We start from the raw sequence: 17,911 nt of genomic DNA, 5'->3' as shown, positions 1-17,911 counted from the left end.
ATTCCCAGCAGTACCAGGACTGGTGAATTGTACAGGGTAAAAACAATGGCTGTACATCAAAACTACAGACTATATCCAAAATTCTGCTGCATATAGTACTTCTTCTCTTAACAAAAGATATTGTGACACACTTGTATCACTATCACGATGCTACTTGTGCAGTTGCTTAAGCAGAAACGTAGATTCTTTGAGATTTGATTTACTGTGGCTGTTTAATCCATAATTATTTGAATTACACATCTGGTTTTAATTTTATCTCCAAAGAAGAGAAAAGGGAGAATAAAAATATATTTTAAAACTGCTCACGAAGTTGTATATCCAACACATTAAAATAAAAGCAGAAAGTACTGCCAGGTTTCAAAGAGGGTATAGTCATATATAGATATGAATCTGACATAAAATGGAATCAAATATGAGGAGTTTACATTAACATTCCTTAGAATGTCTCAGAAATAACTTTGTAACTCATTTTTTCTTGTGTTTTTTTAAAATAAAAAGAATACTTTGTTCTTTACCATCTGCTTACAGCTCTAACAATACTCAAAGCCAATAACAGAGTCACATTCCATATTTAAAGATTGGAGGATTGTTAATTGTAGTGGAAGAACAGTTTAGTGCAGAAAAAACACGTCCGAACTAAAATATTGTGTAAGCTATGAAATATCTTACCAGGTATTGCTATAAAAGATTTTGACAGCATTGTTTCTACTGCACAAGCACTTCTGTGACCCACAAGACAGGAAAAGAAAGATTAAACACCAACAGACACACCGAGAGAGAATTTTATTGTATACAAACCACTGCTAAAATCTCACAACACTGTTTTGAAAGCACCAATCAAAAGATAACCACAGGAAGCAGCAAAATCCAATGTTCAATGCTGCGATAGTGCTTCACTTTTTAAGCAGTGGCATTGTATATAGCTATAAATATATACTTATGCAACTGATGTTCCTTTTTTAGCAATATTCTGAATTATATGTTTTGTGAACCACAGTACCATAAAACATAACAGAAAAAAACAACAAAAACTGAGTCAAAACAAATTGAAACCATATTTCTTTAAAATTATTGCTCAGCCCTTTTTGGAAGAGAGGAATAATGAGAAGGCATTATAATGCTACAACTACTAGTGTATTTCTAATCAGCCAGAATTACCAAGACCACATCACAACACACAGACATCTTTAGCTTGACTTTACTGACCTAGTTTGCTAACTATAGTTACTTCATATAAGCAAGACTGCAAAGAATTATCATTTCAAAGGCCAATGTGTTCACTGAGATCCCACATGAAAAAAGCCTTTTAACCATGTTTGAAATACTTACTCTTGAACTTACATACAGAAGGGTTTGTATTCAAGAAATCCAAAATGCATTATGCAACTTTGTCAAAAATATTATGGGCTGTTGTTGCAGGGCGCCATCCCAGAAAATGCCTCCTTGTGGCATGGCATTGCCCTGCAGGTACCTTGCCCTCAGTTCCCTCCTTATTCTCCCAATAACTAAGTCACAGTCTAAAGTACTTAAAAAAACATTCCCCCTTCTTGGGATCTGATCAATGGAGTATTTATGAAGCAATCTCCTTTGGCTATTCAGGACCAAACCTGTCCCTCTTGGGGCTTCCAATTCACCCATGTTCCAAGGGTCCAGGTTTCCACTTCCCCCTGACTCAAGGTGCTCTGCCAATCACACTGCAGCCACTGGCCTCTCTGGTGAGTCTTTCCCACAGCTCTCCTCCTGCCCTGGTCCCTAGAATTACAAATTTCAGAGTAGCAGGCGTGTTAGTCTGTATCAGCAAAAAGAACAGGAGTATTTGTGGCACCTTAGAGACTAACAAATTTATTTGAGCATAAGCTTTCGCAGGCTACAGCCCACTTCATCGGATGCATAGAGTAGAACATATAGTAAGAAGATTATATATATATATATATATATATATATACACACACACACACACACACACACACACACAGAATATGAAAAGGTGGAGTAAGATGCTAATTAATTAAGATGAGCTATTAACAGCAGGAGAAAAAAACTTTTGTAGTGATAATCAAGATGGCCCATTTAGACAGTTGACAAGAAGGTGTGAGAATACTTATCATGGGGAAATAGATTCAATATGTGTAATGACCCAGCCACTCCCAGTCTCTATTCAAACCCAAGTTAATGGTATCTAGTTTGCATAATAATTCAAGCTCAGAAGTTTCTCCTTGGAGTCTGTTTTCCCTCTTCCTTAAGGGATTCTACAGCCATCATGGGACTGTGCAGCACTTCAAGCTGGCGTCCTTGGCCCACCAATATCTGGGTTTCATCCCCACTCCACAAAGCCTCCCTAAATCCTAGGACTTGCGCCCTTCTTCCCCTTAGTTCAGGGCCCAAAACCCCTCCTTCTTGGTGCTACACTTGCTTCAGGCAGGCTTCCCCATGCCATTTTCCTCCTCAGGCTGTCTGCCCTCTTTCTCCCTTTGCACGTCAATCAAGAGCTGGGCTTTAACTCTTCAGTACCATGTTAATACCTGGTCCCGATTCCAGAGCTTGTCTGCCACCCCCCTGAACCCTTGTTTCCTTAAAGGCCCACCCCAATAGAAGCCTGCCAGGAACCCTAGGTATGTAGTTGAGTTGCTAGCTCACACCAGGGTCCATGATATCCCATCTTCATTGCTATTGTTATTCGTGCTAGCCTATTATACCTTTATTTGTAGATATACCCTAAGAAGTTTGTTTTGGGAGGCATAATACCTATGCAACTCCCAATGGTATTTATTTTGAAAATGTTCTGTAATTTAAATGCAATATGTGAACAACACTGATGAAGCACAGATAAGTGCTTTACTGATAAAACTCATAGCCCCTACCAGGTTTTCAGAAAGCAAGATTCCTACTTAGGCTTCACTTAAGTGTACAAGGTGGTGTAATATAAAAGCCTGAGGATACAGGAGACCATAAAATTTCTACTTAATAACAGTGAAGGCCGTTGAGAAGTGAGAGCCCTAAATCCAGATGGGGGGTGGCGGGGCTGTTCTATTTTTTTCTTATTTTTGCTCTCCTTGTTATAACAAAAACACTCAAAAACACAAAAATTAAATAAGAGTAGAAAAACTTGTTGATTGAAGGACTGTTCTTTCATTGCTAAAATATCAGATCCTCAATACCAGTTTCAAGTCCTGTAACACAGGCCAATTCTTCCTAGTATATTTCTCCAATTTTTAACATTCTCTTTAAACTATCATAAAATTCCAGTGGATTAACAGCTGGAATGAGATTAACAGCAAAATAATATTTGGGGAGACACAGTACTCCCTTTAAACACTTTATTTTTATATTCCAAATATTGTCCCTCCAAAACTCTCATTAGTTTTAGCATTCAGGCAAATGAGGGCTTGATTACACCAGCAGGAGTCAGGCCTAGCAAGGGCAAACCCTATTCAAGTTTCATACCTACACAATTATGTTAAATTCCTTTTTCTTCATTTTCAACTAGTGTGCCATTGTAGAGTTCTGGATTTCTTGAACAGAAATCCACAGTAATGTCAAATTATTACTTCATTTTTTAATTAAGAAATAATATTAATGGAAATGAGTTTATGCCCAGATTGAGAGTGGTATAATAAATGTTGAAATGAAGCTGAGAAGTTTGTTTTAGAAGTGACAGACAAATATTACAATACAAGTAAGAAGTTAATAATCATATTCCTGTTAAATTTTAAAATGTTGAGCTAAATTAGTAAAGAAACACTCTTACAATTAGCATACAGCTGTGATGTCTAAATAATGAAGCATCATAGTTTATTAGTTGTAATAACTACATATTTAACAATCAATTTAAGATAATTTTCGATGAGGTAATTTAAATAAGAATCTGTTGTTTTTTATAATAGATGTTTGTGCAGGCAAATAACCACATCTCTGCAGAATTCTGTCACGAATGAATCTTGGTTGAGTCAGACAACAGATTTTGTTTTTCTGGACAGTATACCTCCACCAAAACAGAAACAAGCAATATGCCAATGTCATGAAAGTAACATTATTTGAATATTTAATGTACTTCTGGAAAAAATACTTTGTGTCTGGTTATTTTTTGGGATTTTTACTTTCAATTTTTATCTCCAAGGGATTATGGTTAACTATCTAGTAATCTGACAGGGTGACAAATTCCTTTCTATATTACATTAGACTGAAACCAAACTACTTTCTTTATTGACTTAGCCCATCATATTTAATTTCACCAGAAATTGAAAGCTAGTAGATAACCCAATACCAAGTTCCTAAAATTATTCTTTACAAAGAAAACAGCTTGAAAGATGTATTGATTTTTTTCTTGCTTGCATGGCAAAGAACCAGAATTCAATATATTTATTAAGATACAGAATCAGGAATGAATTCATACATCATGTTACAGTTTGATAGGCTGACATTCATCATTTGAAATATATTATTTTCCAGTGTAGTTACACTTTACATTAGGACACTGTTCCTCCTTACAGTCTCTTTTTTTCATCCTTCTCCAAGCAGCCAATCAGTACTTTCCAATGAAACAACTTATTTAATCAGAGGCAGATTTGAAACATGTGGTATTAAATCAATATAGTACAGATGATGTGTACTATTACAAATTACACCTATTCATAAATCTGGTCATATATTTAATCAGCAAAACATTTTCCTTCTCTTGTCAGTCCCCATCTGCCTGGAAAAAGCAAGCCAAATAAAAAATGTTTACTTCAGAACTGTAACCTCTCATTCATATTTTGTAAAATTAAAAAATGTCCATATTTGGAAGGTTATACATCCACACTACAAGACTGAAAAGATGAATGAAAGGGAATATTTGAACATAAGAGATCAATATCAAATCATTAGGACCTGGTCTTGATGTGGAAAGCCCAGTACGTGTTTACTTGTCTACTATTCAATTTTCAGGAAGATCAGGAACATGAATGCAAAGGGACATATAGTTCCATGGGCCTCTAAAAATACATTTAATACTCCACATTACTTCATTTTATGAAACTGACTCAAAGTCTACACATCTATTAATATGGACAGGTGCCCATATAATCCCTTCCTGCAACAAGAGACTGCAAGTATCTTGACAAAGAACTTATATGTCATAAAACTGTGAACGACAATCAACCTCTCAGGTTCCAGCTACAGTGGATACCATTAAGCAAGAGCCATTCACCACAGAGGTACGGTATAAATACCTCACTGCAGTACACATATGAAATTTAAGAATTAATACAGTAATGTCAACAACATCGCAACCACTTTGGAAACTACCAAAGCAAATTGCTACATTGGCCATAAACAAGGTTCTAAATGAATTGCTGGTGTCTAAAAATTGATATGGAAGAAACTTTGCCTGACAGTGCAGTCAACTGTCTTAAGGATATAGTAAGCCGTCATCATTAAAAAACAAAACAGCATAAACAAAGACAATAAGAGGGGGGAAAGCTAATTTTTTATCTCTTTATCTGAGAAACACAGCCAAATATTGCTTTGACTAAAAAAAATAAATAGAGAGAGAGAGAGAGAGAGAGAGAGAGGGAGATCCATTCTACTCTATATGGATTCATATACCATGCTCATCACAGTAGTATCAGAACAACTTCCAGTAGTGCATTAAACAATATGACTAATATCTGTCACATTTGTTCTCTTATCCCCTACCCAGGGAAAGGAGTGTGTGCAATAATACCTTATATTGTTCCAAAGCTTCTGTAGGAAGTGTAATGTTCCTCTTCCATTCTGGAGTATTTATACAACTTGCAACACTCTTTTCCTCCACACAAATAGGAAATGGAACAGTATTGTTCAGTATCTTTTCTCTTTGGTTTCTTTAGGTCTCATATCCTTATATACAAACTATTTCAAGGGTTTGCAGTGTTGTTGTAGCCTTTGGTCCCAGGATATGAGAGAGACAAGGTGGCTGAGGTGATATCTTTTATTGGACCAAATTCTGTTGGTGAAAGAGACCAGCTTTCAAGCTCCACAGAATTTCTCCTCAGGTCTGGGAAAGATAATCAGAGTGTCATAGCTAAATACAAGATTGTTAAGCCTAAGTAGGGTGACCATATGTCCCATTTTGGCAGGACAGTCCCTTTTTTAAGCCCTGTCCTGGCCGACCCAACTTTTTTGGCAAAAGTGGGCATTTGTCCCATTTATCACACTTGCTCTTGCCAACTGATCAAGTTGGCAGGAGCAAACGGGACAAATGCCCACTTTTGCCAAAAAGTGGGGTGTGGAAGAATGTGCAGGATAGGGGGTGTTTGGTGAAACCAGATCTGTGCAGGTGGAAGAGGCAGAGCTCGGGCAGGGCTCAAGGGAACAGCGACACCAGCCCCATGTGGGGCCGGGGGGCTTGGGCCAGCCAGGCACTGGGGGGGGCTCAGACTAGCCCCACATGGTGTGCCATTTTCCATTTGGGAAATACTGTCAGCCTAAACATAAGGAATTAAAATATACTGCAAGACACCATTCAAAATGAAGTAGGGCATTAACAGCCCTGCAGTCGTTGGACAAAGGAAAGATAGTAGGTTACAGATTATTGCAGGGGTGGCCAACCTGAGGCTGACAAGGAGCCAGAATTTACCAATGTACATTGCCAAAGAGCCAAACTAATACGTCAGCAGGCCCCCATTAGCTCCCTCTCCAGCTGCCAGCGCCTCCCGCCCACCTGCAGCCCTACCAAGCAGCTGTTTCATGGTGTGCAGGAGGCTCGGGGAGGGGGGAAGGGGGAGGAGCGAGGGCACGGCAGGCTCAGGGGAGGGGGCAGGAAGGGGTGGAGTGGGGGCAGGGCCTGTGGCAGAGCCAGAGGTTGAGCAGTGAGCACCCCCAGGCACATTGGAAAGTTGGCGCCTGTAGCTCCAGCCCCGTAGTCTGTGCCTATACAAGGAGCCGCATATTAACTTCTGAAGAGCTGCATGTAGCTCGGGAGCCACAGGTTGGCCACCCCGGGTTTATTGTATTGAGACACAAAACCAGCATCATTACTGAGTCCATGATTTTTGGTGTCTAGCAGAGTTATGAATTTAAAGATCCCAGGCTCATCTTTTTGAAGATGTTGTGCAGACTTCCTTTGACGATGAGGACTGAGAGGGCAGACATGGAGTGATTGTTTTGAACAAATATGTGGAAACAAATACCCTCTCAAATGAAGTCACATAGAAAAATGATAAAAGACTAAAACATCCTATCACTTCTGGGCAAACACTTTTCACAATACGACCACTCCATATCTGATCTCTCAGCCCTTGGCCTCAAAGGACACTGCACAACATTTTCAAAAGACAAGCATGGGAGCTTAAACTCACAACAATGCTAGACAATAATAATAACTTAAAAAAAAAGATATTACCTCACCCACTTTGTCTCTCTTATTTCAGGAGTATCAAACATGTGGCCCATATTACATACTCAGATTGTCTTTCGTTTTTTTAAAGTACATTTCTAGCCCTCATAGTTGGAAGTGAATAGAGCATAAACTGTGCTGTCTTCCTGAGTCAGCAGTCTGATGACTCTGAGGGTACGTCTACACTACATATCTCTGACGACAGTCACACTGTGGTGTGTTGCTATACTTGTCAATGAAAGGCTCTGGTGCGTGTGCAGGGAGGGCAGCAGAAAAAGGCTTCAGCACCTCCCTGCTGAGGAGGAAGGGCTCCAGCAGTAGGGCTGGCAAAGCCTTTCCCTGCACCCAGAGCCGTTCAGTGCAGTAGGAGAAGTACTCCAGCTGCAGAGAGCTTTCAAAGCCTTTTCCTGCTGCCTCCTCCCTACCAGAGCCCTTCCCTGCCGCCAAGGTCTTCTAGCGGTGGAGAAAAGCTCCAGCAGCAAGGAGGTAGTGGGACACTACACTGCTAAAAATAGCAGCATAGAGAGGTAAGCACGGCTTGGGTGAGTAGAGAGACATTTTCAAACATATCTTTGCTCTACTCACCTAAGCCGTGCCTCACTGTCTACACTTTTCAGAGTAGCAGCCGTGTTAGTCTGTATTCGCAAAAAAAAAAAAAGGAGTACTTGTGGCACCTTAGAGACTAACCAATTTATTTGAGCATAAGCTTTCGTGAGCTACAGCTCACTTCATCGGATGCATAAAGTGGAAAATACAGTGAGGAGATTTATATACACACAGACCATGAAAAAATGTGTGTTTATCATACACATTGTAAGGAGAGTGATCACTTAAGATGAGCTATTACCAGCAGGAGAGTGGGGTAGGGGGAGAGAAAACCTTTTGAAGTGATAATCAAGGTGGGCCATTTCCAGCACATTTCCAGGAGTTAACAAGAACATCTGAGGAACAGTGTGGGGGGCAGGGGGGAGAAATAAACAAGGGGAAATAGTTTTACTTTGTATAATGACTCAACCACTCCCAGTCTCTATTCAAGCCTAAGTTAATTGTATCCAATTTGCAAATTAATTCCAATTCAACAGTCTCTCGTTGGAGTCTGTTTTCGAAGTTTTTTTGTTGAAGAATAGTCACTTTTAGATCAGAAATCGAGTGACCAGAGACACTGAAGTGTTCTCCGACTGGTTTATGAATGTTATAATTCCTGACATCTGATTTGTGTCCATTTATTCTTTTACGTAGAGACTGTCCAGTTTGACCAATGTACATGGCAGAGGGGCATTGGTGGCACATGATGTCATATATCACATTGGTAGATCTGCAGGTGAACGAGCCTCTGATAGTGTGGCTGATGTGATTAGGCCCTATGATGGTGTCCCCTGAATAGATATGTGGGCACAGTTGGCATCGGGCTTTGTTGCAAGGATAGGTTGCTGGGTTAGTGGTTCTCTTGTGTGGTTGCTGGTGAGTATTTGCTTCAGGTTGGGGGCTGTCTGTAGGCAAGGGCTGGCCTGTTCCCAAGATTTGTGAGAGTGTTGGGTCATCCTTCAGGATAGGTTGTAGATCCTTGATTATGTGTTGGAGAGGTTTCAGTTGTGGGCTGAAGGTGATGGCTAGTGGCGTTCTGTTATTTTCTTTGTTGGGCCTGTACTGTAGTAGGTGACTTCTGGGTACTCTTCTGGCTCTGTCAATCTGTTTCTTCACTTCAGCAGGTGGGTATTGTAGTTGTAAGAATGCTTGATAGAGATCTTGTAGGTGTTTGTCTCTGTCTGAGGGGTTGGAACAAATGCAGTTGTATCTTAGAGCTTGGCTGTAGACAATGGACCATGTGGTGTGGTCTGGGTGAAAACTGGAGGCATGTAGGTAGGAATAGCAGTCAGTAGGTTTCCGGTACAGAGTGGTGTTTATGTGACCATCATTTATGAGCACTGTAGTGTCCAGGAAGTGGATCTCTTGTGTGGACTGGACCAGGCTGAGGTTGATGATGGGATGGAAATTGCTGAAATCATGGTGGAATACCTCAAGGGCTTCTTTTCCATGGGTCCAGATGATGAAGATGTCATCAATATAGCGCAAGTAGAGTAGGGGCATTAGGGGACGAGAGCTGAGGAAGCGTTGTTCTAAGTCAGCCATAAAAATGTTGGCATACTGTGGGGCCATGTGGGTACCCATAGCAGTGCCGCTGATTTGAAGGTATACATTGTCCCCAAATGTAAAACAGTTATGGGTGAGGACAAAGTCACAAAGTTCAGCCACCAGGTTTGCCGTGACATTATTGGGGATAGTGTTCCTGACGGCTTATAGTCCATCTTTGTGTGGAATGTTGGTGTAGAGGGCTTCTACATCCATAGTGGCCAGGATGGTGTTTTCAGGAAAATCACCAATGTATTGTAGTTTCCTCAGGAAGTCAGTGGTGTCTTGAAGATAGCTGGGAGTGCTGGTAGCGTAGGGCCTGAGGAGGGAGTCTACATAGCCAGACAATCCTGCTCTCAGGGTGCCAATGCCTGAGATGATAGGGCGTCCAGGATTTCCAGGTTTATGGATCTTGGGTAGCAGATAGAATACCCCAGGTCGGGGTTCCAGGGGTGTGTCTGTGAGGATTTGTTCTTGTGCTTTTTCAGGGAGTTTCTTGAGCAAATGCTGTAGTTTCTTTTGCTAACCCTCAGTGGGATCAGAGGGTAATGGCTTGTAGAAAGTGGTGTTGAAGAGCTGCCGAGCAGCCTCTTGTTCATATTCCGACCTATTCATTGTGACAACAGCACCTCCTTTGTCAGCCTTTTTGATTATGATGTCAGAGTTGTTTCTGAGGCTGTGGATGGCATTGTGTTCTGCACGGCTGAGGTTATGGGGCAAGTGATGCTGCTTTTCCGCAATTTCAGCCCGTGCACATCGGCAGAAGCACTCTATGTAGAAGTCCAGTCTGCTGTTTCAACCTTCAGGAGGAGTCCACCTAGAATCCTTCTTTTTGTAGTGTTGGTAGGAAGGTCTCTGTGGATTAGTACATTGTTCAGAGGTGTGTTGTTATTTCCAACAAGTGATATTAAATGGAACAACAAGGCACTGAATTAACAACTAAAAGTTTAGATATTATATAGGCATATTCTATTCTTTGTGCAGACCTCCATGAGAAATTATTGGGAGTTTGGCTATGGACTGAGGGAGGTATGTCCGGCTGACTAAAGTTCAAAACAGAATAAAGCCCTTTCCACTGAATGAGCTTGACATGCCTGGGCTATCAGATCTTCTGAATGTGTTAGTCATTATATGAAATTCAAAGCATTTCTGACAATTAATGTGTTTCTTTTCTGTAGATGAGGATAATGAACAGTAAATGCTAAAAAGACCGCAATCAAAATCAGAATTTAATGTTGATTAAGTAACACTGGAACCCAAGTCTGCTCTGTCTGTCTAGAAGTGCATAAAGAGTTCCTTCATAATGCTTTAACAGCTCCACAATCCATCTATTCAAAGTTACAGCAACAAAAAATACCAGAAAGAAATATACAAGAAAGTTGCTGAAAGTAGCTATGAAAGAGGTTTCAACAAAGACTTGTAAGATACGGGTCATGTTCGAGCCCACCAGATTTGATATCATGTACTGTCTCAGATGCTGATTTCAGAAATATGGGTAAGGCACCATGGATTCTACAATTTAAGAGCCATAGAATTTCAATTACACTGTTCTCTACTGGAGCTGAATACATGTCAAACTAAGGATTAATGGTAATTTCACCCAACAAACATATTGTAAACCAAGATTTAGTATCTCGGGCATCCCGCCTTTCTTTCTGAAGATTATAAATATTAACCGCATATAGAGCGCAATGCAAACAGGAAACATTTATATTTTTCTCCATTTAATTACTGAATACCTCCAGATATCAATTCCATTTCTCACATTGCTCAAGTTACACAGAGACAAATAAACAAATGAGTGTGCTGCAGTACAGTACATAAGATACCAATATTTCTCAAGATAACATTATTTGAAGTAGTTATTAACACAAGCACAAACTTTATTTAATGACAGTTAAGGTGACCGCAGGCTTCATCCACCAAAAACCTTAAACACACAGAAATAAAAGGTTAATTAAAAAAAATCCGTAAAGCCTTGCCATATTCCTATTGTCTACAACACTGTCGATAACGTACTTCAAAATTCTGTAAGACTTTCATTTCCATCTCCAACAGATATTGAAGAGCTACACATACCCTAACTGCATCAAACTCACATTTTAATGCAAAACTTTAACAGCAACCTCAGCAATGTTATGACTGAATAACTTCCCAAATGCAAAGAGACTGACAGATGTGCTGATCAGTAGATTAAATAGAATGAGACAGCTGTTAAGGTTTTCGTGAATGTGAGTTTGATAAAGTTGTACAATGTAGTGCTCTTCGATATTGGTTGGAGATGGAAATGAAAGTTTTATTGAGTGTGCTATCAACAGCACTGTAGAAAATACAGTGTTCTGTGTGTATGAACCAAATATGCATCAACCCAACATGAAAAATTCATATACACCGTCTGAATTTTTTTTTTTTAATTTTCACCACTTTTACAATGCTTCTGAGAAATAAAGGGAGCTCCTGTTCAAATTAAAATTCTGTTGCAGCCTCAAGTATGATGTCACTATCATTCCACCATAACATAATCTTTATAGGCCTGATCTTCTCTAATTTTAAAAACAAAGCAGGTTTGGAACTGTTTAGAACTTAAACTGGTGACTATCTGAAACTAGGTAGTGTTCAAGATTTTATGCTTTTCTGAGATGTGATTATATATAACCATTTTTTAATATATCTTGTCAGATGTAGAAGTAAGGTTCTGCTATGTTGTACAATGAGACCCGAGTTTGACTTCTGCTACTATCATCTCATTTCCTGAAGATTCAATCACCACTCATTATCATGCAGACAGACTGACATGTGCAGATATCTAATTAGATTTCAAAAGCCAACTCTGGTTAACACTTGAATAGAAGTCCCTCCCAAAAGAGGACTTTGTAGAATACATATCTCCTGTGTGCTTCAGAATGAATAGGCAATTTCTTACAGAACCTCATCTTGCAGTTCTAGCTGCACTTCTGCAACACTGCCTTTCATTACATAATCACACTCCAGTTTTTTCCATACGCATGAGTAGCATTATATATTATTGCACATGTTTTATGTAAGCACGTTCATACAAAAAGATCTCATTGTAAAGCAGTGTCACAAATTCATTTTTCTTGGGAAAAACTTAACTCTAAATATACTTCATTTACATGATTAAAATCTGAACCTTAATGTTAGATTAGCATAGGAGTCTGGATTCTTTTTACACATATAATGGCTTGCTTTTCTCAGTGTCTTATTTTCCAATTTAATAACTATTTTTGTGGTCCATATAGTGCTTATGCCTTTTTCTAAAATGAATAATAGTCTTGCTCACAAAAAGTAAGAAAAAGAAGCACTTTAATAATCTATAATGATGTTCTGAGTCTAGAAGACCATACAGGGTCATACTTCAATTAAACACACATACAGTACACATATGGCAGTAAAAATAATCATTAAGAGCAAAACTGAATATGACTTAAAATTCAGTGTAACTTTTAATCAAAGATATAGATAAAATGATATGAGGAGGATTCTTCATTTACTTACCACTGGACCTGTTTTTGCGGTTTGATTTCCCACCTGTAAGAAGCATCTTGAGACTGTTTCGAAACATGGTTGCACTATTCTGCTCTGTGCACCCCAAAATCTGTGTAAAATAAAACAAAGGTATAGTTTGGCATAGGAATATAAGCTTTGATTTGTCAACATGGAAACATTTTGGAAAAACAGTAAGAGGACCTAAAGATAAAAACTTCAAATCACTACACTGACAGCAAAAACCGGAACATAAAACATTAAGACTTTCTATATTCCCTAAAAATAGAAATTGCCACTCTCAAAATCTAACATTTCAAATATCTTTATTCATCCAGATTGACTATTTTCAGTACAATACAGAATTTCTTCAACATCATTCACTGCCAGTGCCCATGTTGAACAGTTAAGACAGATTATTATCCAGCTTGGTTTCTATGGGTTGGGAAGGGCATGACAGTCAGCCAAGTCAGTCTCTAACTGACACTACTACCAAGGCTGAACCTGCCAGGGCCTATGGCATTGCTCAGAAGATCTGTCAGTCTTGTTGACACTGACCTACAGACTACAAGGTAGTGTCTTTAGCTTCAGGGGCAGTTAAACATCACGTATTTTGGTAAGTTGACAAGGAAAAACAGAAGACTCCAAACTCAGAAAACATTAATTTGACTGATGTTAATACAGTAATCAGTATCTTTTTCTCAGTCTATGTCAAAGGTCCCCAAACTGTGGGGAATGCCCCAAATGTTCAAGGGGGGGGTGTGTGGTGGAGCCCAGGCCAGCCCAAACGGGGGGCAGGGAGGGAGCGTCACCCAGCACTGCTCTGCCCTCAGCCCCAGCCTTGCCCCATAACCATGGCTCCACTCCCAGCTCAGCCCCAGCCCCACTGCCACCTCCCAGCTGCAGCTCCGCTTCCGGCCCCAGCCATGTGCCCAGCCTCAGCCCCCATCTTCAGCTCCTCTTCTGCCCTGGCCTCCAGCCCCAAACCTGCCCCCAGGTGCAGCCCAGCCTTGGTCCTCTTACCCCTGTCCGACCCCCTCCCCGGACCCATGGCCCCGCTCCCAGCCCCAGCTACCAGGAGGGGGTGCAGACAGGGGTAAGGGTGTGTGTGAGACAGTGAAATGTTTGGGGACCACTGGTCTGTGTGTGTCTTGTACGGATAAACTGCACAGCCTCCAAAGTATTCTGGACAGGAGCTCCCTTTTCCAGACTTCATAAGATGCATGAGACAGGGAGTGCCAGTGGAAATCCCTTTTTTCAGAGTACGCAATTCATTTTAAAAACTAGATTAAAACAACAGTAAACAGCTCAAAGGTCAGGAAATATCAAAATTAAGGATATACTTGCAAACTTAACTCTGATCCATTCTGGGTGTATACATTAGTATAGTCTTCAGTTACATGATCACATATTAGTGCTCAATTAATAAAATATAATACTTTTTTTACAACCCTGTGATATACTTCTTGTAGGGTGTGTAATGAATGAGAGATTGTATACAAGTGATTTTAATTAACGTTTTTTCAAATACACTCAGAGCAGTACACAGAATTCAAAATGCTATGTATGTGCATCTAAGGTTGTCAAAAGTCATTGTAATATGCTCTATTCAATTACTGGAGAAATATTATAATTTAATTAGAGACAGCAATAAAAATACATACTCACAAGGGAAAGAGTTAAACTTGTGTGGGTGACCTTAACTTTAGCATTTCCTGACTTTTAAGTATCTTCCCCATGTGACCATAAGAATCTTGGAATATTTTTTTATTTTGCTTTTAAACAGAATACAGTGTATGCACTCGCTATGTGTTTGAGGGTCATTAACGTCATACTACATTATTTCTGATGTCCTATATAACGATATTAGAACTGAAAAAAAACCTGTGTTTAGGCTTCTCCTCTAAACCCGAAATAAATAATACACCATTTAAGAGCAAGTTTTCAGACAATCAGCCATTATTCAAAGCTTCCTATTTGGCAAGCAAATTGAAGATCTTGAACATATCAGCTTGGCCACATACACAACAGTCCTAAATAAGAGTTCTGTTGTTATTTTCTGTAGACTGTTGTCATGCTCTAGTTCAGTGGCTCTCAGCCAGGGGCCTGGGGCCTCCTGGGGGGCTATGACCAGGTTTCAGGGGGTCCGCCAAGCAGGGCCGGCATTAGACTTGCAGGGGCCCAATGCACAACATGGGGCTGAAGCCTGGGACCCTGAGCCCTGCCACCCAGGGCTGAAGCTGGAGCCTGTGCAATGTAGATTCATGGGGCCCCGGGCAGTCTCCAGCTTGTTACCCCCTAATGCTGGTCCTGACTTTTATATGCAGAAAAAACGGTGGAGGGACAGGGGGGCAGGTCTGGGGCCGGGAATAGGGCCGAGGCTGTATTGTTGTGGCACAGGTGGGCTGTGGAGTTTTTATAGCATGTTGGGGGGCCTCAGAAAGAAAAAAGTTGAAAACCCCTGCTCTAGTTTCCTATACAAAAAACGAAGCTCTGGGCTTTGCACAATCTTCCTCTGATTTCAATATGGTATCAATAAGACTGTTCCTTTTAATAAATAATACATTTCATTACAAGATACTCACGTACATGATAATCTGTGAAATATCAGGAAGAGTAAAAACTAATTTACAAGTCTAAACTACAGGTAAACAGAAGAAATCAAGGTGATACTTGTGCATATTATAGGAATAATAATCCCAAATAGGTTAATCACACAGAAATGAAGTATTAATCAAAAGATTTAGGTTGATAAAACATGCAATGATGTATCATTATGCATACAGTGGAGCTGAAAAAGTGGTCACTAGCAAAAAGGTTTCTTGGTCCACTAATCCAAATATACTTATCTGGGCTTTGAGCCAGAAAACTAGAAGGCAGTAAATTTCTCCATCCACTGACTGGATGTTTACACCACCAATTGAGACTTCGTCGTATCTGAAATTAATATTAACTCTTCAAGTGCTTTTGTACAGATTTGCAGCCAAAGAGGCCAAACTGCTATATAAATCCTCACCTGCTGAAAAAAGGTGTTGTAAAAAGCGATGTGTTATAGGAAGAGTTAACAGATTATTCCATCAAGCAGATACAATGGTATTTTTTGAGACGGGATTATTCATCAATTTTGATATTACTGTTTTTTCTTAACCTCTGATACCAAAGGAACATCTTTTAAATAAAACATCTATGAGTTAATATGTTTGACTGCACGAATATTACCAGGAACCCAATTATTTTATGGCTCCAAAAATATAAAATTTTTTAGACATCTCCTTGCCTCCCTCTAAGGGTACCACTGGCAGATTAGTGAGAGGTGCACACAGTCATCCTACCCGGAGTGGCATCTTTCTGCAGTGTGATTGCAAATCAAGTAACTAACAGTATTCGAGGGCAGACAGATCCCAACTGGACCTCTCTACCTTTTGAGAAGGAGGCAGCAGTGGGCAATGTACCAGTTATTCTGGAGATGATTATTGTGTGTAATTTATTTATCGAGGAATGATCAAATACATCACCTTTTTCTCAGCAAAGTCCTTTTCTGTCCCATTTTCAAGCTGGTTTTAAATGAGGCAGAATGAAGTCAAGTGAGATCATCAAGGTCAGAGTAAATAAATAGGTAAACTGCATTAAGAACCTAGTATATCATAGAATCATAGAATAACAGAGTTGGAAGGGACCTCTGGAGGCCATCTAGTCCAACCCCTTGCCCAGAACAGGACCAATCCCAACTAAATCATCCCAGCCTGGGCTTTGTCAAGCCTGACCTTAAAAACTTCTAAGGAAGGGGATTCCACCACCTCCCTAGGTAACGCATTCCAGTGTTTCACCACCCTCCTAGTGAAAAAGTTTTTCCTAATATCCAACCTAAACCTCCCCCACTGCAACTTCAGACCATTACTCCTTGTCCCGTCATCTGCTATCACTGAGAATAGTCTAGATCCATCCTCTTTGGATCCACCTTTCAGGTAGTTAAAAGCAGCTATCAAATCCCCCCTCATTCTTATCTTCCGTAGACTAAAGAATCCCAGTTCCCTCAGCCTCTCCTCATAAGTCATGTGTTCCAGTCCCCTAATCATTTTTGTTGCCCTTCGCTGGACTCTCTCCAATTTATCCACATCCTTCTTGTAGTGTGGGGCCCAAAACTGGACACAGTACTCCAGATCAGGCCTCACCAATGTCGAATAGAGGGGATCGATCACGTCCCTCGATCTGCTGGCAATACCCCTACTTATACACCCCAAAATGCCACTGGCCTTCTTGGCAACAAGGGTACACTGTTGACTCATATCCAGCTTCTCGTCCACTATCACCCCTAGGTCCTTCTCTGCAGAACTGCTGCCTAGCCTTTCGGTCCCTAGTCTGTAGTGGTGCATTGGATTCTTCTGTCCTAAGTGCAGGACTCTGCACTTGTCCTTGTTGAACCCCATCAGATTTCTTTTGGCCCAATCCTCCAATTTGTCTAGGTCCCTCTGTATCCTATCCCTGCCCGCCAACGTATCTACCACTCCTCCCAGTTTAGTGTCATCCGCAAATTTGGTGAGGGTGCAATCCACACCATCCTCCAGACCATTAATGAAGACATTGAACAAAACCTGCCCCAGGACCGACCCTTGGGGCACTCTGCTAGATACCGGCTGCCAACTAGACATGGAGCCATTGATCACTACCCGTTGAGCCCAACAATCTAGCCAACTTTCTACCCACCTTGTAGTGCATCCATCCAGCCCATACTTCTTTAACTTGCTGACAAGAATCCTCAAGACTCTCAATCTTTTACTCTAACTACTAAACCACAAAGCTTGGTCACCAATTACTAACTAAAATGGAAAAAGTTCAAGATGTAAAAGGAGCCCATCAGAGCACTTCACTAAAGTTAAATATTTTACATCCCATGAGAATAGTTGAGACTATGCCAATCTG

General features: G+C 40.3%; 1 protein-coding gene across 9 annotated transcripts in view; it reads right to left on the bottom strand.

Moving 5' to 3' along the window:
• Window positions 1–17,911, bottom strand: part of TANC2 (tetratricopeptide repeat, ankyrin repeat and coiled-coil containing 2) — a 683,096-nt gene that overhangs the window by 471,135 nt on the left and 194,050 nt on the right. For all 9 annotated transcript variants that reach the window (XM_074940790.1, XM_074940791.1, XM_074940792.1 and 6 more), the window contains exon 3: window positions 13,004–13,103. In XM_074940790.1, coding sequence (XP_074796891.1) covers window positions 13,004–13,070 — 67 coding nt within the window. In that variant the 5' untranslated portion in view covers window positions 13,071–13,103. The remainder of the gene's footprint in view (window positions 1–13,003; window positions 13,104–17,911) is intronic.

The sequence above is a fragment of the Natator depressus genome, chromosome 27, assembly GCF_965152275.1.
Source record: "Natator depressus isolate rNatDep1 chromosome 27, rNatDep2.hap1, whole genome shotgun sequence".
NCBI lineage: Eukaryota > Metazoa > Chordata > Testudines > Cheloniidae > Natator > Natator depressus.
This window is presented reverse-complemented; position numbering and strand designations above follow the sequence as displayed.